General features: G+C 43.3%; 1 protein-coding gene across 1 annotated transcript in view; it reads left to right on the top strand.

The window, feature by feature from the left end:
• Positions 1–25,287, top strand: part of ADAM12 (ADAM metallopeptidase domain 12) — a 374,252-nt gene that overhangs the window by 269,955 nt on the left and 79,010 nt on the right. Inside the window, exons 7-11 of the mRNA XM_054436011.2 lie at positions 7,883–7,948; positions 9,075–9,146; positions 16,503–16,672; positions 19,254–19,338; positions 23,625–23,773. Of these exons, the coding sequence (XP_054291986.1) occupies positions 7,883–7,948; positions 9,075–9,146; positions 16,503–16,672; positions 19,254–19,338; positions 23,625–23,773 (542 nt within the window). The remainder of the gene's footprint in view (positions 1–7,882; positions 7,949–9,074; positions 9,147–16,502; positions 16,673–19,253; positions 19,339–23,624; positions 23,774–25,287) is intronic.

The raw sequence follows: 25,287 nt of genomic DNA, 5'->3' as shown, positions 1-25,287 counted from the left end.
ATCTACTGGAGGTGAAAGAGCACATAGACCCTTCTTTATTAGCAAGTTTGGGTTCTTATTATAATTTGCAGAGAACTCCCACTCTTTGCCCACACACTTATGCAGAGGTGAACTGGGCCTTCCTCCACGTGATGTGGCTCAGGAATCTTGCTTATCCACAGTCCAAGCTGCAAATTCTTGTCCTAGTTCCCTCCTGGGACCGTCCAAGCAGTCTGTGTTTTCTGGCCACCAGCCCCTGGATCTGCTGATAAAATGTCTTCCTTTTTGCAGCAGCACTGGAAAGAGTAGTTGCCTAAGGGAGTCTGTGCTGCAGACAGACTTCCCTTCCTGACACGTGTAGTGTCACACCATGAAACCTCCACCCCTAAGGGTGGCCTGCCCCTTTTCTGTCTGGCATTATGTGGGCAACAGAGGCTACAGTAGAGCTCTTTTAATAAGGATTAAAGGCGATCGTTCCCAACATTTGGCTGGAGGCCCTGAATTTAAATGAGCAGAAACAAGATAGGAAATTATCAACAATTTCCTGATTTTTCATTTCTGGATTTCCTGTTCCTCTGTTGACAAGACATCAAGAAAATTTATAGATAGGATGTCGCTTGTGCTTATATTTGACTCTCCGAGAACATTTCCTCTAGGTTTCTCCTAACCCATTGTTGTCTTCTAACTTGAATTTCAGTAGACCACTGCTTAGCACTCAACATTTAATGAATATTATTCTTGGTTCATTCTAAATCATTTTTCTACTTGGAAACAGTAGGGGTTATCCCAAATGATACCTTCTCATTCTTAGAATTCCCCTCATACCTGTGGATAGATGTCTGTTCCCCTAAAACTGCTCTTATCTGAACCAGTTCAGGACTTTTAACTCTAATTTTACATTCATTCTTTCAGTCCAGGTATTCTGCTTGTGTAACCCTCACGTCTTCTGTTTGCTAGTATGTTTCTAAGAGTTTCTATGGCAGGTGCTCACAACCTCTTTTTCGTTTCCTGCCCCATCACAGGAAGGGGAGGAACTCTCCCATCTGGTACTGTGGCTCACCTTAACATTGCTGCTTGGTGGCAGAACACTGTATCCTAATCCCTAGGAATAGAGCTTGAAAATTACCCCCCCAACCTCTACCCCCACAAGCTCAAGATATTTTTCAACCTGTGCTTCTCCCCGCTACCTGTCTTAGTGGTGGATTTAAAGATCAGCCTCTGGGGTCCCAGGGCAGGTTTATTTTACTCTTCAAATGCTTTTGCCTTTGATTCCAAACCTTGGAGAAGATGTGATTCACCTGTAGCTTTATCGGTCATAAACAAGTAGAACATTTGCATTTTGTTTTCCAGGCTCTTTGCTTTGAGTACCTTGTTGAATGCACGTTGCCCACGTTACAAGATTTATAACTTGACGGCTTAAATGACACTCAAATATGTTTGTCATTTCATATAGAAGTACAAACTTGGTCTGTACTTGCCAGCCATATTTTAATTCTTTTAGCTTACAGCTCTCTAGAAGCATGATTGTAATTTCCAGTCATTTTGACTTGTGGAGAAATGGGGAGAATGGGAATAACAATGGTGCTTTGTTAATAATGCATATTGAAGTGCAAATGAACCTTTAAATTGAAAAGGGAAGGCATCAATGCCGGTCAACTCAGTTCTCAATATTTCTCTCTAGAAAGCACTGTGATGGTTTTTTATGGAAGAGAAAGCATCCTGGACTTAAAATGCATGTATATAATGAAAATGGTGCGAAAAATAATTTCAAATATGTGGAATCCTTGTGAATTGGAATTACATAGTAGATTGTTTTGGTTAGCACCTACGGTAAATATGAAAGGGGCAGTTCCTGCCCCACTTATGCTGCCTTTATTTCACTCTTTAAAAAAAAAAAAATCAATGGAGAGGCTGCTAACTAATCTTGTTTATGCAACGCAGCAACTGCATTTGCTTTTTCCCTGCATTTTTCTGCCCCCACTAAATGTTAACTATTGCAAAGACTGGTTTGCAGACTCTGATTTTTCTGCAGATGTTTGCGTTTTTCTTCACAGAGCATCAGGAATAAATCTGCACTCAGGGTATACACTGGCTGTGATATAAACCTGAGCTATTGTTTGTCATTTTTACAAGGCTCTACATTAGATTTTAGTGAGAACCCAAGTTGCCCCTCGAAGGGCACAGAGAAACAGGGAGTGTCACAGTCAGCTTGTTCTCTCTGTGGATTTTTGAGTCTCCATCCTGAAGCCTCCTTACTGTTCAGCTCCCCCACAGTAGACTCTTTCCCTCTCCATCGGCTACTCATTCAAGAATGCAAACCAATTTTAACATCATCCTAAGTAAGCTCTGAGCAAGGCAAAGATGGTAAATCTACTGGAGAAAATCACATAAGACATCCCAAAGGCAAATGCAAATTATTTTTGAATTGCCTTTTCTTTAGGGATTATCTGTGCCATTGTTCCCCTCCATTAGTATGGATAATTATGAGTCAAATAGAAAAGTTGCTGCCTTCTCTGAAAAGAAATGTTTGCTTGGGTACCGTGTACATATAGGACAGCAAGTTGGGGAGGTGCTGTTTTGCTTCCTCGAAGGTGGCCATTCTGAAATGAACTGGTGCTATTGCTTTTGTGTTTCTAGACAGCCTATCGTATTTGTTTAATAGAAGGCACAGTAGTGGTGGGGTATTTGTAGCCATAGCAGTATATAACACATTATATGTAGAGCCTAATGAGAGTTGAATATCAGGAACTGGCCAGAACTGTTTGAAAACTCCTTAATTATGACAGGCACACTGAATTCCTCTCTAACAACCATCCTTGCTTCCACGCCTCTTCTAAGAGACTATCATGTTCTTTTACTACCTTAGTTGTTCTCAAAGCTTGGTGGTGGGGGCCGGGCGCGAGGCTCACGCCTGTAATCCCAGCACTTTGGGAGGCTGAAGCAGGCGGATCACCTGAGGTCAGGAGTTCAAGACCAACCTGGCCAACATGGTGAAACCCCATCTCTACTAACAATACAAAAATTAGCAGGGCGTGGTGGCAGGCATCTGTAATCTCAGCTACCTGGGAGGCTGAGGCAGGAGAATCACTTGAAACTGGGAGGCAGAGGTTGTAGTGAGCTGAGATCATACCAATGTACTCTAGCCTGGGCGACAAGAGTGAAACTCGTCTCAAAACAAAACAAAAAAAAAACCGCTTGGTGGGAAATGGGGCAGCACCACTTCCTTGGCCCTGGGCTTTGAATATCTATTTATGTGAGTGGAGGCTCCAGTTTTCCAGGTGTGGATTCCTAGTGAGTTTCAAATCCACTGAAGCTCTGGATAAATAAATAATAGATCTCACTTGTGTCATTCGTTTTTAAGGCTTAATTTCAATACTTCACACTTCTTCCTACTAACATTCAGTTTGCCGGATTCAGCCTATTCTCCTGGCAGATTGTCTCATTTGTTTACTTCTGCCCGCCTACATGTCGGCCAGGTGTCAGAGGCTGTATCCTGTGTGGATAGGATCAGTGTGTGCTGTCCCCATGCCAGTCACAGTCAAGGATGGTAGAGACAACCTTTCCTAACCGAAATTGGAGCTCAACTTACAAATACGCGGAAAGTGATCTTAGAGTCAAGGCATGGAGCCTCGCTTGATTGAGCTAATACTGATTTTTTTCTTGCCTAGAGGAAGAGAAACCAAACTTTCGATTCATTTCATTTGCTGATCTTGCTGGCGATGGAAACACTGGCTCTGGTCTCATTGTGATTGTTGTATTCTGGCTGTCGGGTGATAGCACAGCTGGCTTGCAAGTGGCTACCCACGTCCATCATGACTGCCACCTCTCACCTGGACGACGGCATGGCCTCCTTGCCGCACTCTCAGCTTCCAATATCATCCAATATCATCCCCCTAGAATCCATTCTCCTTCCAGTAGCCAGAGCAATATATATATTTTATATATATATATATATACATATATATATTTATTTTTTTGAGATGGAGTCTCGCTCTGTTGCCCAGGCTGGAGTCAGTGGTGCCATCTCGGCTCACTGCAACCTCCACCTCCCAGGTTCAAGTAATTCTTGTGCCTCAGCCTCCCGAGTAGCTGGGACTACAGGCGTGTACCACCACGCCCTGCTAATTTATCTGTTTTTAGTAGAGACAGAGTTTTACTATGTTGATCAGGCTGGTCTTGAACTCCTGACCTCAAGGGATTCGCCCACCTCGGCCTCCCAAAGTGCTGGGATTACAGGCGTAAGCCACCACGCCCAGTTGCAATATTTTTAAAATCTCATATTCAAGGCCCCCATGCTCTTAGATTATTAGGCTATCACTCAACCTCCTTGCCATGGCCCCAGTGTCCCATCCCCATCTTCCACCTCGTCTCATCCACTCTTGTCTCCCATTCGCCAGACTCCAGCCATATGGCCTGTTGCCAACACCCACAAGCTCTCCCCAGCCTCAGGACGTCTGCTGTTGCCATTCCATCTACCTGAAACACTGTTCCCACAATCTTTCCACACATGCCTCTTTCTCATCCTTTAGGCCTCAGCTACCTTATGCCTGCCCACTGCCCAGCTTCATCCTACCTGCAGAACCCTGTTTATTTCCTTTGTTGTACTTTTCACAGACTCTCTCTTTCTTTTGTTAATTCTGCATGGGCTCACCTTCTCCCAGGCCCCACCAGAATGTGAGTTTCAGGAGGACACTGGATTTCCTGAATATGGGTTTCCTGAATATGAGTTTCAGGAAGACACTGGGTTTCAGGAATATGGGTTTCAGGAGGACACTGGGTTTCCTGAATATGAGTTTCAGGAAGACACTGGGTTTCAGGAATATGGGTTTCAGGAGGACACTGGGTTTCCTGAATGGGAGTTTCAGGAAGACACTGGGTTTCAGAAATACAGGTTTCCTGTCCACACTGTATCCCTAGCACCCTACACAGGGCCTAGCGCAAACAGCATCCCTGGTAGATAGCGTGGGATGAATAAATGTTATACAAATGGTCTGACCCATATGAAGAAAGAATTGCAGTGATGATTTATTGTAGCCCCAATCTCAACTTGCTTTTCTAACTTGAGTTAAGTTCCCATTGCCAGAGTCCTCACTGCAGGCTGCTCGGGGGTTATTTATCCTGGGGAACTTGGCTGTGATCCCATTGCCAGAGTCCTCACTGCAGGCTGCTCGGGGGTTATTTATCCTGGGGAACTTGGCTGTGATGACTTTGAGAGGCCCAGGAACTGGTTCTCTCTTGAGCAAGATTCAAAGAAGGCCTCTGCCTCCACCTGGGAACGGAGACTTTTGGGCTAATCTCAGAGGCTGATGTTCCCGTTTGAGGAAGGGCTTTTGTTCATAACCCCCCAAAATGAAAATTCAATCGAGCAACCGGTTTCTTTTTTTAAATTTTTTAAAATTATTATTTTAATTTCTTCTTTAAAAATAAAACAGGATACATGTGCAGAACGTGCAGGTTTGTTACATAGGTATACGTGTGCCATGGTGGTTTGCTGCACCTACTGACCCGTCCTCTAAGTTCCCTCCCCTCATCCCCCACCCCTCAACAGGCCCTGGTGTGTGTTGTTCCCCTCCCTGTGTCCATGTGTTCTTATTGTTCAACTCCAACTTGGCTCTCTGTTCCTCTATTAGTTTGCTGAGTATGATGGCCTCCAGCTTCATCCATGTCCCTGCAAAGGACATGATCTCATTCCTTTTTATGGCAGCATAGTATTCCATGGTGTATGTATACCACATTTTCTTTATCCAGTCTATCAGTGATGGGCATTTGGGTTGGTTCCATGTCTTCAGCAACCAGTTTCAAATGTTGCTCTCCATATCACAAATTTTAAAACATGATTCTTTGTTGTTTTTTTTTAACTGGACAGCCAGATAGGTGGAAATCACGTGGGAATAATGTAAACCTCTCTCTGTGTGTGCAGCTAACAGGAGAAGAAACCTCCGCCCTGAGCTGGCGACTCCCCCAGTGCTTCTCTTTATTATGTGGTTAAGCTTCCCTCTGAGCTTGCAGTTCTCTGAATTCATGAGAAAATGTAGACTTCTCTGAAAATTGCAGAGACAGGAAAATTGTGTTCACATGTTTGTTTTTATTATCTGGAATTGTGTATTTTCTAAATGGGGATCCTAAGCCAGTTGGAAATATCCCATGGTCGTTTATTTCACCCCTCTGCAGGCTGAAAAGTGTAAACGTCTAAACAACCAGATTCCTTTCCATGAGCTTTTCAGCGAGAGATTAGTTTTTCATTTCTAGAGCTATATTTTCTTCTGCATAATTAGCCAAATTTTTTAATGATTAATCAGGGAATTGTGGACAACAGAGAGGGTTCTGCCTCTTTCACGCCTCAATGAGGAAAAAGGGCAAGATCTTCACACTTTCGGAAGGTGTCCCATTTTGTGTGCACCCGTGGGCACCATGGGGGCAAATGTCTTTTCTTTTATAACTAGCGCAGAGTTATCACCATAAAGCATGCCTACAACGTATAGTTACAAAGCATAACAGTTTCTTCTTGTAACATTGTAAAGATATGAGAAATTGTACCTTTCCTGGCGCTTTATTTTTCCTTTTCCATAAGGTTTCCAGATATCTTTAGGAACACCTAAATTCATGAATTAGCACAGCTGGGCAGCAAGAAGGAACATTGCTATAATACAAACATTTTTCTTGTAAAAATCTGTTTGGAAGATCCCGGACTGATGGGGATTTGTTTTATAAAAGATGTTTCCCTCAGGATTATGTGACTGGAAACCTGATTCAAAGCATACTTTTGTGATTTTCTTTTGCTTTTGTCTGAAAGACTGGTTATAACATGCAAGTTTTAAACTTGAAGCAGTGTGTGTAGTTAACTCATAAACCAGCAGTATCAGTCATCAGGACCAAAGACTAACTCAGCCCCCACTTCCTCCAACTGCATTTTATGGCAGAAACAGAAGGCTTTGTTTTTTGGTTTAATGTTTGCTTTTTGAGACCACCCTCCACGAACTGCTTTATTTCTCTTAAAAATGCGTTTGGAATTCTTCCAGTAATTCACAGAAGAGTGTGAATGCTTTTTGAGGAAGTTTGATTAAAATGTGACCCACTTCAGGAGCTGCCTTTGTAGGGGATGGGGTTCCTATTTCTGCTGCCTGAATCATCTCCATTCATCCACTTCCATATCCACTTTCCATGTTCTCTCAACTGTCTCACTCTTACGAAATCCCTGTTCTCCAGGGGCATATTGCAGTCTTAATTTTTCTTAACTCTGTTTCTTTCTGTTCTCTTTCTTTTTGCTCTTTTTTTTTTCCTCATACCTTCCTCACTTCTCTGTTCATTAGTCTGACAGTTTCCTTTTCTCAAGACCACCCCGGTCTTCCATTGCTTCTAACTAGATTTTTATATGATCATTTTAAAAATGATTATACAGTTCCTGTTCAAAATGTATTCTCCTCCACTTTTCTCAAGTCTCAGAACAGGTACACTTGGACCATAAAGACAAAGGGAACAGCCACAGTGCATTGAACTCCGTCGTCTTCTCCGATGACCTTCAAATGTGGTCATCAGAGAAGACCTACACGTGGTCTGAAATAAACGACCTTTGACTGGCTCCTGTTCTAGAGAGTGCTTTGATTTTGTTTGTTTATGTGCTTGTTTTGTTTAATAATCTTGATTTTCTGCTCCAATAATCCATGATTCAGCGGAAAGCTTAAACTCCCTTTTAAGGGTTTTCCAAGTGAAAATGGAAGCTGGTTACTCATGTTGAGAAGGTTTTACAAAGAGATGGTTGGAGTTGGGGTAAACTTCTAGATGGAAGCCTGGCGGGGATGGGGGGTATACATTCTCAACTTAAGGTGTTTGGATTGAGAGACATTGACAGTCTTGATGCCAGAGAGGCATTAAGAGAGATTAAGTGCATGTTTACTCTTGGCAGCATAAAAGAGAGACCCTCAAGGCAACTAAGTATGTGGAGCTGGTGATCGTGGCAGACAACCGAGAGGTAAGAACTTTTTAAAATTCCTCAGTACAGTTGGTTAGAGAAAAAAGAAAAAAGGACATGTTTTGCAAGTTATTACTTGCTTTAATGAACCTCATTTCCTATGTGCTCTTAAAAGCAATGGAAACAACCCATTGAAACAATGGTTTTCTGATTTTATAAACCATACAATATTAAAAATTTATTTGATATATAAAGTAATGGCAAAGCCTGCAGGAAAAAACAGAGTTGCTCTATAGTTAAGCTCTCCAAATAAGGAGAATTAACTGAGGGGAATGACAGAAGGCTTTAGATTATATTCTAAAACATTTTGGGGAAAAGTTTAGTCTTTAAAATGGGACATTTAAAAAATATCCCATATGTCATTAATCAAAATGAATAAATGAAGGAATAAATGAATGAATGAATGAAGGCTATAGAGACACATCAGAAAAATCCTCCCCTCTGAGCTATAGCTTGATACTACATTCGTTTTTTATTTTAATTAATTTTGAATTAGTTTTTCTAAAGATTATCTTCTCTGTATTTATTTACTGCCTCATTGGCATATATGAATTGGGTGATTGGGTAATATTTTCTCGTAGACTCTTTCAACACCTATGAATGAAACAGGCTTGACTATTTTTCAGAAAATGATTCCCATTCTGGAAGGTCAGATTAGAGAGGGGAATGGGAAATTTGTTGATTTTTTTGTCTATTCTCCTCTGTATTGTTTGACAAGTTGCCATGAGCTTTTATTACTTTTACTTTTTAATTTTTAAAAACAAATATAAAGAAAATTTCTCAGGAAGTTAAAATCAAGTTGATGATATGAAAAATGGCTTTGGACTGACTTCTAGTTGTCTGTTTCCTCTTTGCCAAAACATGTCACTGCCTCCATCATTTATGAGGCTGGAAAATTGCAGAAGTTGCTGTCTTGAGAGCACTTGGCTTAGGCAAATTTCAGGGAATTTCAGGGAGTCCCCAGCCGGGAAAGTTATTCGGCAGGATGCAAGCTCATTTCACCATGAACTGTGGAGGATCCCCAGTGGTTTGTAAAATCCCAAGACTTCACATTTCCAGAAGCCAGGAAGATGAAACATGATTGATATTCTTGCTGGTATTAATGCTGACATTTAAAATTGTTAAGTTTCAGAGGCAAGGAAAAGATCTGGAAAAAGTTAAGCAGCGATTAATAGAGATTGCTAATCACGTTGACAAGGTAAGTTCTTTTTCAGTAGTTAAATCATTCAGATCATGTAAATGTTTGGAAATGAGGTTGGGGGACCTCATCTGACTTAGCAAGGAGATGAGGTTCTGCCTCTGGGCCTTGGGTTGGAACTGTTTCCTGTCCTCTGAGCGTGTAATTCCTGGGTCCTGGGGCAGCTTCAGGAGATGCCAAACCACAGCTGTCTGGACTGTGGTGGCCTTGGTGACATGTCTTCCTCCAGGCTCTCTTCTGGTCAGGTGGAATACCAGTCTGAGGGTGTTTTGGACTTCCCGATTAGTTCCAGAACCCCTACAGAGTTCACCTGATCCTTTGGATTCCTCCTGAGCTGGGCCTCTCCCAGGTCTCCCGATGACGGATCCCACAGGCCCCTTCAATCTGTCCCCATCATTGCAGGCCTGTACCAATGTAACCCTGAGGGTGGGCTTGCATTTATAAGGGATCCATAGGCTTCACTGTCCTGGAACACAGAAGTTGACTTTCAGCTAAATCAGCTATTGGAAAATCCCTGGCCAAGAACAAGTAGGTCAGAAACTCATCTTTCACAAGGATGATTTCCTTGCTGGAGGAGCCCCTGCAAACCAGGTCCTACTCCTGGGGTACTTGTTCACTAACCGCTCCTCACACTGCGGGCCGGCAAAGAAAATGGCAGCGCTCTCTGTCTAAACCACCTGTCCTTCCTCAATGTATCCTGCTGGAGAGGATGTTGGCTATTTGATGCTGACGACCCTTAGCCTAAAATAGGCTTCTCACAAACCCCGCATATTGGAGTTGCCCTGTGAGCTTCTGAAAGCATTGCTGCCCTCAAGGGGCAGGGCAGCGGGGAGGTTAGACCTCGAATTTTCAGAAGCTGCCCAGCAATTCTCATGTGCAATGTGGATGGTGACCGCTGTCCTAAAGCAACCATAGTCTCTCAGCAATACTGAGTCTCTTGCCTGCGGGGACAGTGTGAGAAGAGATCTGGTCATGGCTGAGCCTTTCACAGCCATGGTCCTCTGAAACAGCAGATTTTACACATAGTGGTTTGTGAGGGTGCCTCACTCTAGCCTTGTTTCCAAGCAATCTTATTCAATTTGAATTGCATTTTCTAAGTTTTCAGAAAAATGAAGGCAAAGGTCCTTTCAGAAATTCAGCTCCATATTACAAGACCTTATGCACTCTGCATCAATAATTCAGAATGAGTCAGATGTGGTCCCTCCACTTGGGAACGTCAAGGCTGGGTAGGGAAGCAGACATGCAACCCACATAGCATGGTCCAAGGCATTAAGAACTAGATCCATGCTATGAATGGAGGTTTATGGGGATGCAGAAGAGAATCACTTACTTCTTCCCAGGGCCAGGGAGTCTTTGCAGGGAGAGGATCCTCAAAAGTAAGTTCAGTTTCACCATGAGCATAGCAGAAGAGGGAGTATGTGTGATGTGGACATGTGTGTGCTTCATGTACATGTACATGCATGTGTGTTCCTATATGTGTTCATGTGTGTGTTCATACGTGTGTGTGCCCTGCATGCGTGTATGTGTGTTTGTATACATGCATGCTCATATTGTATGCAAATGCATGCATGCAGAGCTAGGGCAGGAGGAGATGAAGCTGCAAAGATTCACGATGCTCAAGGCCCCGGCTATTCTACAAAGCCATCTTGATGTTATTCTGCAGTGAATAAAGAGCTAGGTGAATGTTTTTAAGCAGGGGAGAGACGCACGGGATGGTAGAAAGATATCCCTGCAATTATTGTGGAGGGTGGAATAACCAAAGACAAATAGGGCTGAGAGGAGCCTATTGCATAGAAATGATAAAGGCCTGACCAGGCGCGGTGGCTCATGCCTGTAATCCCAGCACTTTGGGAGGCCAAGGCGGGTGGATCACGAGGTCAAGAGATCGAGACCATCCTGGCCAACATGGTGAAACCCCGTCTCTACTAAAAATACAAAAATTAGCTGGGCGTGGTGGCATGTGCCTGTAGTCCCAGCTACTCAGGAGGCTGAGGCAGGAGAATTGCTTGAACCCGGGAAGTGGAGGTTGCAGTGAGCCGAGATCATGCCATTGTACTCCAGCCTGGTGACAGAGTGAGACTCCATCTCAAAAAAAAAAAAAAAAAAGAAGAAGAAGAAGAGAAAAAGAAGTGATAAAGGCCTGACCTGACCCAGGGCAGGGGAAGTGGGGATGTGAGAAGGACGAGGATTGAGAGAGGCTTGAAGGGATGTGTTTCCTGATTACTATTTTTACCAGTTACTGTGTGCCGGGCTCTAAGTGCTTTGCATACGCTCTCAGGTACATACTATTGTTCTTATTTTTAAAGCAGAGGAGGCTGAGATGGGCAGAGGTTAGTCATTTGCAGGACGAGGGATGAGTGCTAGTCTTGCCAACTCTCAGTGGCAGGGGCTCTTGGCTTTGACTCTACTCCACCTGCTGTTAGTCCCAGGACCTCGTGATGACCAAGCAGAGGCTGAGGGCAAATGGGAAACCACATGACTGCCAGTTTCGTTGGAGTGGAGAGGCAGGTAGACGATGCTTCATACTCAAGGAAAGCAGGAGCAGGAAGAGGAGTTTGAAGGGCACTCTGAGCAGTCAGAGATCTGAGTTTGCCACTCAGAGAGAGGCTATGGCTACATGGAACTTTCTGGAAGTCAGAAAAACCCACATGGCCATTGATATCCTGGGATGATATTGCCGTTGTCCACCTTTGAAGCAGGTCAAACTCCCTGGCAACCCCTGCCTGTTGATGTGTTTTCAGTAGTTACTTTTTGCAGATTCAACTTTATCCCGTAGTCCAGGTGCAGGAGAATCCTGGTGAAAGGCAAATCCTGGCAGGGGGGATGAAGGGTGGGTCTTAGAGGAGACATCAAAGATAGCACGACAGTTAGAACTGGACCTCAGTCTAGACTGGACATTAGAACCCCTGGAAGGGAGTTTGTTTGTCTATTTGTTTATATGTTTACTTTTGGAAATATTGATTCCCACACCTTGGCCCAGGGATTCTGATTTGATTGACCTGGCGCGGGGCCTGGGCACAGATATTCTCCAGGGTCCTCCAGTTATCCTAACATGAAGTGGGACTGAGATGTACTGGCCTAGAGGGCGGAAGGCTTAGGTGCCTGAGCTGGGAGTGCAGGTGCCACTCCAAGGTGAGCGAGTTGGACCATTGCCCCGAAGGTCTCAGGCTATCCTTAGACTGTCCAACGAGGAGAGAACACGAGTTCTTCGTAGACCTCGGGAGCAAAAGGAAATGATAAACTATATTAAGTACAAACTGGAAATTGCTGAAGCCCCATTTTAAAAAAGGGATGTGTTTGGGTCCTCTGTGTTTGTATTTCTTCCCATTTATTCTAGGTTATATCTTGCTTCAGTTTGCAAAACCAAAAATGAGCAATTGGGGGTTTGTTAATAACTTGCACTGGTAATTAAAAAACACTGTGCCTTGGAAAAGTCCTAACGGACTCCATGGAATTTGCCAGCCTGGCTGTCCTTGTGTTTCTGGCAGGGAGAGAGCCGATTTGCTGAGCACACAGCTACCCCTGGCCCTGGCATCCCTGTCCATCCCCAGCAGATGCCAAAGACCTTGGAGGAGATACCCAGGCCCCCTGGGAGACTTGGTGCTTCCAAGTCTATGAACAGATGACTCCCAGCTCTGTTACACAATTCTAAATTTCAGTTTTTCAACTCTACCAATGAAAATGTCTCAGTCCAGAAAACAACGACTGTGCCAGTGGCGACTTCCTCATTTGCTGAAGTCTTGGCTCTCCTGGACCGTTCTAACTTAATAACTGCTTGCTGCGTGGAGAAAGAGGACATCCCAGACTAGAAAACAGACGAGTGGTTTAGTGATGAAGGTGACATTCTGGAATGTTCAAGAAATCCCCCCATAAGCAAAACACAGAAGGCATGTCTGACACTCATGCTTCTAGGCCAGACGCTGAGAATTTTCCCTGGGTCCTCATTACATTCCCACAGGAGCCCGGGGAGCGCACCTGCCCATGGAGCTATCGTGGAGTTCGCATCTTCCACCCTTTGCCTCCAGACTGTCCTCCTTATTCATTAGGAAGTTAGTGTCAGCTGCAAATTCAGGGACCTGCTTCTGAAAGGACTTGTCGTCTATGTATTTAATTTCTTTTTTTTCTTTCTTTCTTTTTTTTTTTTTTTTTTTTTAGACAGAGTCTTGCTCTATCCCCAAGGCTGGGGTGCAGTGGCGCCATCTTGGCTCACTGCAGCCTCCACCTCCCAGGTTCAAGCGATTCTCCTGCCTCAGCTTCCCGAGTAGCTAGGATTACAGGCACCCACCATCAGGCCTGACTAATTTTTGTATTTTTAGTAGAGATGCAGTTTCGCCATGTTGGACAGGCTGGCCTCAAACTCCTAACCTCAAGTGATCTGCGTGCCTCAGCCTCCCAAAGTGCTGGGATTACAGGCATGAGCCACCATGTCCAGCCTCTGTGTACTGAATTTCTTAGGATATTTTCACTCATGTGACAGTTTTCTTCTCCTCCTGTCCCAAACCAGTTGCCTGAAGGATGCAGTTTCCCTCATTAGACCCCAGGGGATTCCGCCTCACTGTTTCTTCCTGAAAGCCTCCAGTGCAGCATCCCTGGACTTCCTATGTGCACCACTGCTTGGCAGTTCACTGTATTGGAGTTAACTGAACTGACAGTTCAGTGTGCCATGCCTTAAGCCCCTGGTGACCTCTGAGCATTTGGGTGGCAGGGGCAAGGTCATCCTAATCTTTGCTCTCTCTGCCACTGCTGGCCCAGCCCACAGCAAGAGGCAAGCAAATATTTGTTGCTGTTGTGTAAACAGGTGAATCACTTCAGCTGGATCTCTGACTGTGTCCACATATGTTCTGGGCTTTGTAAGTCAGGCAGGCAGCTGCCAAGCTCCATTTGTACAGCAGAGGCCCGTGAGCTTCTCTCCGGGCCTGGGGTCACAGTGGGCCATCTTGGAAGGGAGTCTTAGCGCTCACAGAAGATGGCAGTGTTACCTAGTGGTTTCAAATATGAGCGTCAGGGTTAGCTGGCCTGTGTTCCAACCCCAGCCATGGAGTCACAATCTTAAGTCACCTGACTTCTCCAAGCCTCCGTGTCTTTGACTATAAAATAGAAATAATAATAATTCTTAACTCATGGAGCTGTTTTCAGGATTAAGCCGCAACACGGAAACCACCGTGGCATCATGCCTGTGATGTGGTAATGCTTACTGAACATTAGCTGTAGTGGTGGTTATTAGGAAGAATCAAAAGGAACCCGTCAGCAGCCCTGGAAAGAACTTTCAGAGTAGGCAGTAAAGGCGTCATGTATGATGACTTGATGTGAGTTTAGCATAAATGACAATCAAACAATGACACTAATTTTGGAAAGGGGAGGTTGTCTGTTGTATTACTACTAAGTATGAAATCTGTTCTAAGGATGTGGTTTGAGAAGCCTAGTAGGTGGAAATGCAAAACCCATCATTATCATGAAAAGCTCCTTGATTAGGAAGCAGCAAACCTAACACTGAGGAATGATGACAATTAGTCCTTTGCAGACCTTTATTACTGGCTCCATGCAACACTCTTGGGAGGCAGACCTGGTGTCTCCTTCCCAGATGCCAACCCTGAGCCCATGCAAGGTGTCTGACCCCAAGGACGTCTCTTAGCAAGCTGGCGTGAGCATCAGCATTGGATCGCCTCCGTTTCTGCTTTCTGATCACTGTTACCTTTGTATGTAATAGAGCTGAAAATGTAATCTCTCAGTGGACAGTAGCCAAACATGTGCGTTCAGAGTTCCAGAGCCGGCCAGGAACTTATTTTTGCCCCGGAAGCCTGGGTTGGGAGTTTGCAAGTAGATAGCATGGGCCATGCAATTCTTGATTGAAAACAAACTGTTGGGCTATGTTGTAGTCATGTAATCGTCTTGTTAACTCATTCATGTAATGTCTGTAATTGTGATCTGTTTGAAACCAAGTTGGACCAATGCAATCAGCGTATATCTGCGATGCAGTTTGTACTCCAGTCATATTCTCCTGCTAACCCAATGCTCACCAGATGACTGGGGACCAGCAAGGGAAAAGATGAGCTCGCCTTATGTGGGTTAGAATCTAGGGTCAGATGTTCAACTTTGAGGAGTTTCTTGTACTTTAGTTCACCATGTTGGAATGGTGCCTAACTAGCAAATGCAGAACTTCTATAAGTTTTGTTATTGGCCAGATGCTTCCAGCAACTCAGAATAGGACCTGCTTTCATCTGGTGCTTGGCTTTGGCTGCTATCACTAGCCACCCTTTTCTCCGTGGCTACCTGGGATCTCAGAAGATGAGGGCTTTCTCCCTGTGTGCTGCCTCATACTCTAGGGGCATTGAAAGATTTGACAGCCAACCAGGTGACACCATGTCCTAGCCCCCTCAACCATGAGTACAAAGCCATCTCCTTGTCTATGTGATGCCTGTGAGGACAATGGGTAGGTCATACCTCTGCCCTGACCACTCATCCTGGCCCTCTATACTCCTATGAGACAAAGCCATCCCTTAGTCCCTGGAGGAGTTGCTTTTCCCTGCTCTGACCCAGAACGACCTGCCTGTAGGTATAGTCAGGTATGGGCTGTAGGCTGAAGTTAGGAACACCCAGAGATGGTGGGGGCAGGCAGGGGAGTGAGAAGTCTTGCTTTCAGTGGTGTGCCGATGCTTTGTTTCACAGGCCCATAAAAGAGGAACTTCATTTAACAGATCTTTCCATGACAGTGTTGGTGAACTAACTTCTGGATGTGGGGAGGATAGTCATTAATGTTCCTGAAGAAGGGCTCTGTTTATGCCTTTGTTATTCTGAAAGATATAGACTTCTTTATTTCATTAAAACCTACATTGATTATAGGTGACAGAATATGATAGCGTTGGCCAAGGCTGAGATTTTGCTGAAAAATTAATACAGATTCATTTTCAGTAACTCATAAGCAGAACATTTTGCTCAAAATGAACAAGTTATTGTCCTTGGCAGAAGTGTCTGAAAGATCCTAATTCACTTATTGTTTCACTTGCAGTGGATATTAACTGGCCGTCTTTAGCTATAATGCACATCTGTATGTACATTTTAAATCACCAGTGAATCATTTGAAATGTGTGCTTCCATACAAATGCAAGTAGACAGTAAAAAAGCTAATAACTTCAGCATCTAATTGGTCAACCTTCGAGAACCTAGTTAACACATCACTTTGCATTAGGCACTGCAAATATTTCTTAAATTCCAACACCACAGGAACCAAAGAGCACAGAGATGTTTTTCTCACCTGTGTCAGTGACCCTCAAATAACGCAAATCTGTTCTAATTTTCATTTTGAGTTTTTATTGACATGATCCCAACTCCAATGCCAGTCTTGCCTGTTTTGCCCAGTTTTACAGACCACTGAACATTCGGATCGTGTTGGTAGGCGTGGAAGTGTGGAATGACATTGACAAATGCTCCATAAGTCAGGACCCATTCACCAGCCTCCAGGAATTTCTGGACTGGAGGAAGATGAAGCTTCTACCTCGCAAATCCCATGACAATGCACAGCTTGTCAGGTAGGGAGTTCCGTCTTCTGTCTGCTTAAAAAAAGAAAGAGTGCCCTCGGCGAAGCGCTTCGTTTCACCTGCACAGCCCCAGGAGCTGCCATCTTTCTGCAGAGCACACCGCCTTGTACAAGGGGGCTTCTCAGCTCACACCAGGGGGGCAGATGCCACCCTCACCTGGAACTGAAGGTCTGTTAGGAAAGTCTCCCTCTGAACACCCTGGGAAACTTGTCCCTCTACAGAATTCTCATTTCCTTCTTCTAGAACCTGGACATTTTCTTCTATACCAATTTTTCTGATTTTAGCTGTGATGTAAATTTGTTCTGAGTAGCCTATTTTTTTGTTTTGTTTTTTGTTTGTTTGTTTGTTTGATTTTGAGACAGATTCTGTCTCTGTCTCCAGGCTGGAGTGCGGTAGCGTGATCTCGGCTAACTGCAACCTCCGACTCCCTGGTTTAAGTGATTCTCCTGCCTCAACCTCCCGAGTAGCTGGGATTACAGGCACACGCCACCGCGCCCAGCTAATTTTTGTATTTTTTTTTTTTTAGTAGAGACAGGGTTTCACCATGTTGACCAAGATGGTCTCAATCTCCTGACCTCATGATCCGCCCACCTTGGCCTCCCAAAGTGCTGGGATTATAGGCGTGAGCCACCGCGCCCAGCCGAGGAGCCTGTTTTTAAAGATTCATCATTATTGGTGGAAAATGTATGTTATACAAGATCTAAGGACAGTACTTTGGGTGAATACTGTCAGATTCCTGGAGGGAAAAAAGACTTCACTTCTCCTCCTGTTGTGGCTGTGACTCTTTGGTTTTCTAGATCAGAGAATACCAGGAAGTATAGCACATTAACCTTGTGTTCCCTCTCTAAATCAATATGCATCAAGTACCTGTTAGGAACCAAAGAGTGTTTGGGGGGCTTTGAACACAGTGGTGACCAACACTGTAAATCTCCCTGCTCTCAGAAGTCTCCAGTTTACCGAGAGACAACAATAAAAAGGACAATTTCAGCATGATCAACTGGAAGATGATAAACTAAGGGAAAGCATAGCTCTATTATAACACAAAAATTGTTGAGATGTTGCCGATGCTTTTATACTTAAAAAAAAGGAACAATCTTACAACAATCTAAATTAGTATGAAGTAGATGTTTCTAGAAGTGACAAATTTTTATTTAAATCTTTGAATACTTTGTGCTATTATTCTTTTGTTGTCATGTGGCTTATAGCACAGAAAGGAGAGCTTCTGGGACAGAGACTCTTTCCTTTAACAAACCCAATGTAGCTATTGAACATTTGTGGAAAGTTAAAAAACCAGTCCTACCCCATTGTCACTTCAGAAAATGCCTACGTCTGAACTGAGGCTGTTGGCATTCTTTGATAATTTACTTCGGCCATTTTCACAGGGTTCCCCCCTGCCCCCACCCTTGGATATTTGTGGTTGCCTCACATTTTATGCATTGCTTAGTCTTGAACTACTAAAAGTACATTTTATGTATTTTGAGTCAGAGTGTTTTGATATTTTTCCCAAATGGAGTCTGTCCAACTTGAACATCTGGAAATAAATTATCATCTTATATAACCTTATTATTTATATACATGTATAATTACATCTGTTCATATCATCTATATAGATGTAAATAAAGGCCGAAATTTCTACTGCTGTAAATATAAGTATAGTGGGATAGGTGGATAGAGACGGAGGGAGGGAGAGAGGGAGGGAGAGAGCGAGGGAGGGAGAAGGTTTTATATACACTTACCACTTTCTGTTCAATTGACCATAGCTAAAATATCTAACTTTTCAAACAATATATCTGTATACATACATGGCCAAGATAGTATTGGTAAGTCATCTGACTCCTTTAAAGGAAATTCAACAAATACGGTGTTTTGTTTTTCATGCATGAGGTTGGAATTAACAGCACTTGTGTTCAACAGGCCCTTGGTGTCATTAGATTCATGATCAGGTTAAGATTCCAGATAGAAGGACGACTGCATTGAAGCCATGAAGTCCCCTTCCAGAAGCTTCCTCCCTAGGTGCCAAGGCTTTGTGGATGCTCACTTGTTCTACATCAGCTCCAGGGTTGATAATTTTTCTGCCCATTTCAATTTTGCAAGCTATCTTAGCGGGACATTTTGAAAGAGTTTGGGTGTCTGGCAGAACTGTAGTAAGTTACCCAGGAAAGCAGTTAAGCTACAGTGAAAATCTAGTAAACCATCTAATGCATTTCTTTTAGTTAACAGTGATTCTCTGTGACTATTTTCAGCCTTTCCATCAGCAGACATTGTTTAAATGGAGCAGCTTCCTACAGTCCATTAGGAAATAGGCAGATTACAACTTACTCATAAGTACAAAAGTAATAACTAGTTGTCGTCTGAGTCTTGAAAACAAAACTCTAAAAAATGCCAGAACCATGATGCAACTGCAGAAATAAAATTTTCAGGGAAAAAAGATAAAATCACTTATGAATATACCCTCATACAGCTATTTTTATTTTTGCATATTTTATTGCAGGAGTATCCAACAGAATTTTTAAATATTAGAGAATGCCCCCATTCTAATTTGATTAAAGAAGTCCTCTCTTTTATTTCCTAGTGGGGTTTATTTCCAAGGGACCATCATCGGCATGGCCCCAATCATGAGCATGTGCTCGGCGGAACAGTCTGGGGGAATTGTCATGGTAAGCCAAGGGCATCGGGTGCTGGTTCCCCTTGTTAATGATTCCCCAGGAAGTCACTACTTTTATCAGACTTTGTGAAGATAGATCCTTTCCTTTAATGCTTTTTAGATTTAACTCTATTTTTACTGTAGCTGTATTTATAATTTTATATATCCCACAGTGTTTTAGGAACTGTTTAAAAGCAAATTGCTCACAGGAAAGGTAGGCGTGTAAAATAGCTCAGCAGAGGCAAGCCTACCTCTTTTATGGAGAAACATTTTCAACTGGGACTTTCCAAACCAGGAATTCCTCGCAGCACTGGGGTGAGCCAGGGCATTGGGGTTGCCCTCGTCATGCAGCTGTTGGGACGCCCTGTGGTCTCACCAGACGTTCCTGTTTGGATGGTTTTCTGATGGTTCTGTCCCCAAGCCCAATGGCCCAAAGTCTGAGGTTTTTAGCTTTTTACCACTGCAAATGCTTTACATACCTTCTGGCCAGTATACAATTTGTCTTTAAAATAACCTTATTCTTGGAAGTCAGAAACCCAGGTTTATTGCTTTATGAGGATCATTTTGTCATATATAAGCTATATATGTTTGTGAAAGGAAATACAATGGGAAGACTATTTGGGACTCGTTATGAATGTAGGAGGGAGGTAGCTTTGATAGGCTTGCCAGCAGGGGGCTTGTGCTCCACTTCATCAGATAATTAGAGAGGTTTTCACCCTATGCTGTCCCTGCTCTGAAAATTTAGTGTCTCCTCTGCACCAGACCTCAGACAGGGAGTATCCTCAGAGACCATTCTTCCATCTCCATTAAACAAACAGAACCCTGCCCTCCCAAGAAACTGTGAGTTCCTCCATGTTTTTTAAACAGAACATGTGTGAATGTTCAGTTGTATTACATAGTGGAAGGAGTTATGTTCTGCTGATGATTACTCTCTCTCCACATACTGCCTAATCAGATCTTCTTCATGAATATACAGAACCAACATTTCCCTCTTCTCTGGGTTCAGAGATTGGTCATTAATGTAAGCCTGCACTAAGGGTCAAAGCTGCGTGGAGGGATTGCCCCCACTTACTGGATTTCTGGCTTGAGCGGTGACTGCCTTGTTTTCTGTGGACCTGGAGGCCCTGCATGTGATCCCCACCATGGCAGGTCCTTGGCAAGTTTGTTTTTTGTTGATGCCGGGTTCATTTCAAGTCAGATCCCAACTCTATTTTTACAGAGCAGACTGTACATTTTTAAGAGGGAACAATTTTCTGTTTCATGGTTCCATGGTCAGTTGCTACTGACTTTGCCACTTAAAGTTGGCATCATATTTTTTTTAGAGCTGGAACTCAATTCTTCATAAGCATGGTAAGTTCTGCTGCTGTGCAGTGCTGAAATGGGCCTGTAACCCACCTCACCAGAGTAAGCGGCTTTCTTCAGCTCGTGTCCCTTATTCCATTTCCATACAAGCATTTGATGAAAATTCCTTCTTTAAGAGGATACAGGGAAGGCTATTTTTAAAAGAGATATATGAAAATGAATGTGGGAAATATAAGCAAATTATGTGTCATGCAATAAGAATCAAGTGAAGATCAAAGTTAATTATCAGGAAATATGTTTTAGCAATTTGACAGCAGTTAACATCATCCTCAGACACACTGCTTACACGTTCCACATATAACAGAAACATCAAATAGGATAAAAATGCCTCAGCACCTTTGATTTCTACAAAAGTCATGAAATCAGCAAGATCAACACCTTGACCAGACCAAAAACTTCTAGACTCACTTTCTTCTCCTGTGTCTCTAAAGTCAACATTCACGGGCATCCCGTGTGACTATGCTTCATTAGAGGACTCACAAATCTAAGAGGAAGGAAACAATGTAGCAAGGAAGCAGAGATCCTCATAAAATTGAAAATAGGATTGTAGTACCATTTCTGTATTTTTCAATATAGAGCAAATCATTAATTTTAGTAACTGAAAGTCATTCCTTTATATCTAACTGGCCTAAAACAGCTTTGGTTTGGAAATAATATTAATAGCATGAATAAAGAGATTTTTTTTCTTACTACAAATGTAAACTGTTTATCAAGGTCTTTTAAGAGACATTCTGTTTATAATCATTGATGCGTGAAAGAATGTAAAACAATCTGGCGACTAAAAACCAAGATATTCAATGACACAAAAGAATCAGAAGAATATTTTTTAAGGATGAATTCCTTGAATTTTGTGCCAGAGCATGGTAACTTCAGCCCCCGTGTTCTTAGACTGACTACATTCTCTTCACCATTGTGTTATTTTCGAGAACCGATTTCCTGAAACATATTTGTAAAGCTTCCTACGACAGGAAACTCTAAAATCTAAACAAAGTAATTTATTAGGAATTTCATCTACTCTAAGATTATCTTGGTTCCTTGATATGCCATTGTTTTCTTAGACAGAAGGCTCATTGTAAACACTGTCAACAAACCTGTAAGATCTTGCATGAGCACACTTTTATCCAGGAGCCTCACACAGACTGTCTGTATCAGTGTGCTCTCTGAAATGCAGTATCATATTTGTTTTAGCCCATTTTCTGTTGATTCTAACAGAATACTTGAAACTGGGTAATTTATAAAGAAAGGGAATTTATTTCGTACAGTTACAGAGGCTGAGGAGTTCAAGGTAGGGGGGCACACCTGATAGGGCTTCTTGAGGGTGAGGACTCTCTGAAGAGTCCCAAGGCAGTGCGGGGCATCACATGGCAAGGGGGCTGAACGAACTAGCTCAGGTCCCTCTTCTTCTTATAAAGCCACTTGTCCCACTCTCATGATAACCCATGAATGCATTAACCCATTAGTCCATGAATGGATTAATACATTATGAGTGCAGAGTCCTCATGACCCAATTACTTCTTTTATTTTATTTTTTTTTTTTTGAGACAGAGTCTTGCTCTGTCGCCCAGGCTGGAGTGCAGTGGCGGGATCTCGGCTCACTGCAAGCTCCTCCTCCCGGGTTCACGCCATTCTCCTGCCTCAGCCTCCCGAGTAGCTGGGACTACAGGCGCCCGCCACCATGCCTGGCTAATCTTTTGTATTTTTAGTAGAGACAGGGTTTAACTGTGTTAGCCAGGATGGTCTTGATCTCCTGACCTCATGATCCCCCTGCCTCAGCCTCCCAAAGTGCTGGGATTACAGGCGTAAGCCACTGCGCCTGGCCTGACCCAATCACTTCTTAAAGGCCCCACGTCCAATACTGCCATACTGGGATTAAGCTTCAGCATGCATTTTGGAGGGAACAAACATTCAAAGCATAGCAGCACTGTTTCTTAGAAGCCTCTTGGAAAACATCTTATCTCTTTCCGAAGTACAAAGCACAGAGCAAGATTCAAACAAGGTATTTTCCTTACTCCATGGTATACAGGCCTTTTCAGAAATGTTGTATATAGGCACTGTTTCTGTAGATCATATACGCTAATTAACTAATTTCAGTTTGTAAAAGTTAAGTAACTATATTTTTTAGTTAATTTCTAGTATCTGTTTGAGCCAAGCCATCCAGGCACTCCGCTAAATTAGGGGTGGCCAAGTAGTGCTTGTTGAATGGAGAAGCCGCCTTCCACATCCAAGCAAAAGGTTAATGAACCCCCAGCAGCAAGAGTCAGAGAATCGGGACACCTCCCATTTCCAAAGTCTGCCTGGCAACACAAAGAGCCAGCAAGAATGATATATAACTGGATTATAATCTTAAATGAATGGCTCTTCAAACAGATGACTCAATGTGGTCAGATTTATTATGAAGTATTGTGAATTTTCCAACTGTCCTCCCCGACTAAGCACACAGGAAGAGGCAGCCTCAATGACAACCTCTCAGGGCTCATTTAGAATGTCATTAAGCATGCTTGCACCTGTCACCTTTATATCAGCATCATCTCAATCAAGGGTAAAATGATACTTCTATTGCCCATGAAGGAATGAGCTTTTCCTATGATGCAGGATGACTTTTTGCTTCATTCAATGGAAGAGTTTTGTGGGGCAATTGTAGGAAGCAGGATGGAGATCCTGCCTTGAAGATGTCATATAAAAACATGAAGAATCACACATGTATACGTGCGGCATACAGACATTCCTCAGCATAAAGGACCCCAAACTGGCTTAATGAAATGTCAAATTATATCTTTTTAAGTTTAAACTAAATGATAGCATTTTACCTTGGTCCCTTATAAGGAATTACATTAAGTCAAATGTTAATGAAAGGTATATTTCTGTGGGGAGGGAGACCTGGGAAATAAGGCCAAGGAGATATGAATTATACACCTGTGCTTTTGTGTTTTCTTTGAGGACCATTCAGACAGTCCTGTTGGTGCAGCCGTGACCGTGGCACATGAGCTGGGCCACAATTTCGGGATGAATCATGACACACTGGAGAGGGGCTGTAGCTGTCAAATAGCGGCTGAGAAAGGAGGCTGCATCATGAACCGTTCCACCGGGCAAGTACCATTGCTTCCATCAGCTTTGACAGTGTGCATAGCTTGAAGTGTGTGTTGGGAACCAGATAAGTCAAAGTGTCCCTGGTTTTCTGGTCAGAGCACCCAGGGAAGCTTCCAAAAAGTAATTCCTTCCCAAGTAGCAAGAGTGGCCTGTGCTACTCTGTAGAGCCATGGGCAGCCAGATGACAATGCTACATGGTGTGTACAAGGAAGAGGGCGGACCTCTTCCTTGAGGAGTGGTGGGGATGGATGCTGTCTGTGTTTAGAAATCACTAATTATCTTCCTGTCCCAGAAAGTGTTTTTTATTTGAGCCTACGGCTCCAGCTGCCAGGCAGTCCCAGGAGCCAGCCATCTGAAAGCCTGGGCAGTAGAGATGGGCCACATGTAAACTCACTGGGCAGAGTAGAGATGGGCCACATGTCTTTAGAGGGTGCTGGGTAGAAGGTATTTCTTTCCCTGGGGTTGGCCCTAGGGTGTTTCTGAAGTAGGTAGCTTGGGGGTTTGTAGTATCTCTGCCCTGACATCACCTTACCAGATCTTAGAGGTTTAAATGAAATGATTTCTCTGCTTTGGTATATTATGATGCTGTTCCTTATTTCATGCTTTCCTGACACTCCAGACTTGGTTCAACCAGAAAAGAGCAAGACAGTTCCATTATTTGGAGTGTTCAGACGAAGTGGAAACAGATGCACCTTGGAGGGATTAGAGATTCAAGATGTGTTCTTATATCTCTAAAGGGCCTATCCCAAACTAGAACTTTGCGCTAGTTTAAGAAGATTCTCATTAGTAACGGGAAGCATGCGCTGGATACAATGCTATCTTCTTTATTATACCTTGAAACCTTATAAACATTGACTTTCATGGAATGTTCCAGCCCAAGCCTGCTCTCTGGCTTTCCCAAAAGGAGACACTGGGGCAAGAGGCAAGTGCTCTAAGCAGCCCAGTGACTCATCTCTGTGAAGACTTGCTGGCCAGGGGACAAGCGTGGTGTGAGGGGATACCTGCTCCTGTGATTTAAAAGACCCAGTAGAGGGAGGAATTGTTAAATAATGTGTTTGTGCTTTTTCAAGCAATAGCCTTGTGGGCCTCCTGGGAAATAGTCTGTAGGGCATTGAGTTGCCCTTGAAACAAGGACTGAACAGAACCACATAGCTCATCAGGGGATTGTCATTTCATGGGAGCCATCAGGAGGCATCTTCTTACAGCAAGTGACTGATTCTTCATGTTCATCACCCCAATTTGCGCAGTCTTCAGGGACATCTTTCTGCTTGTGGTTCCCTCTTAAGCATAATTCAAGGGAGTCACCAAGACTTTGTTGAGGAAGTTGCTCTGTGAGTGCGTAATGACAGAAACCAAGGATCTGTACACAAAGTCAAAGTACTAACCAATAGGAAATGAAATATTGCAAAACTCAAGATACTAACACGTGTGTCTCTCCAAAAGGGAGGCACCCTAAAAAGTAATATGTTCCTAGTCACTAAAGGTGTCTGAGCAGAGGCACAATAATTGTTTG

The sequence above is a fragment of the Pongo pygmaeus genome, chromosome 8 (assembly GCF_028885625.2).
Source record: "Pongo pygmaeus isolate AG05252 chromosome 8, NHGRI_mPonPyg2-v2.0_pri, whole genome shotgun sequence".
NCBI lineage: Eukaryota > Metazoa > Chordata > Mammalia > Primates > Hominidae > Pongo > Pongo pygmaeus.
This window is presented reverse-complemented; position numbering and strand designations above follow the sequence as displayed.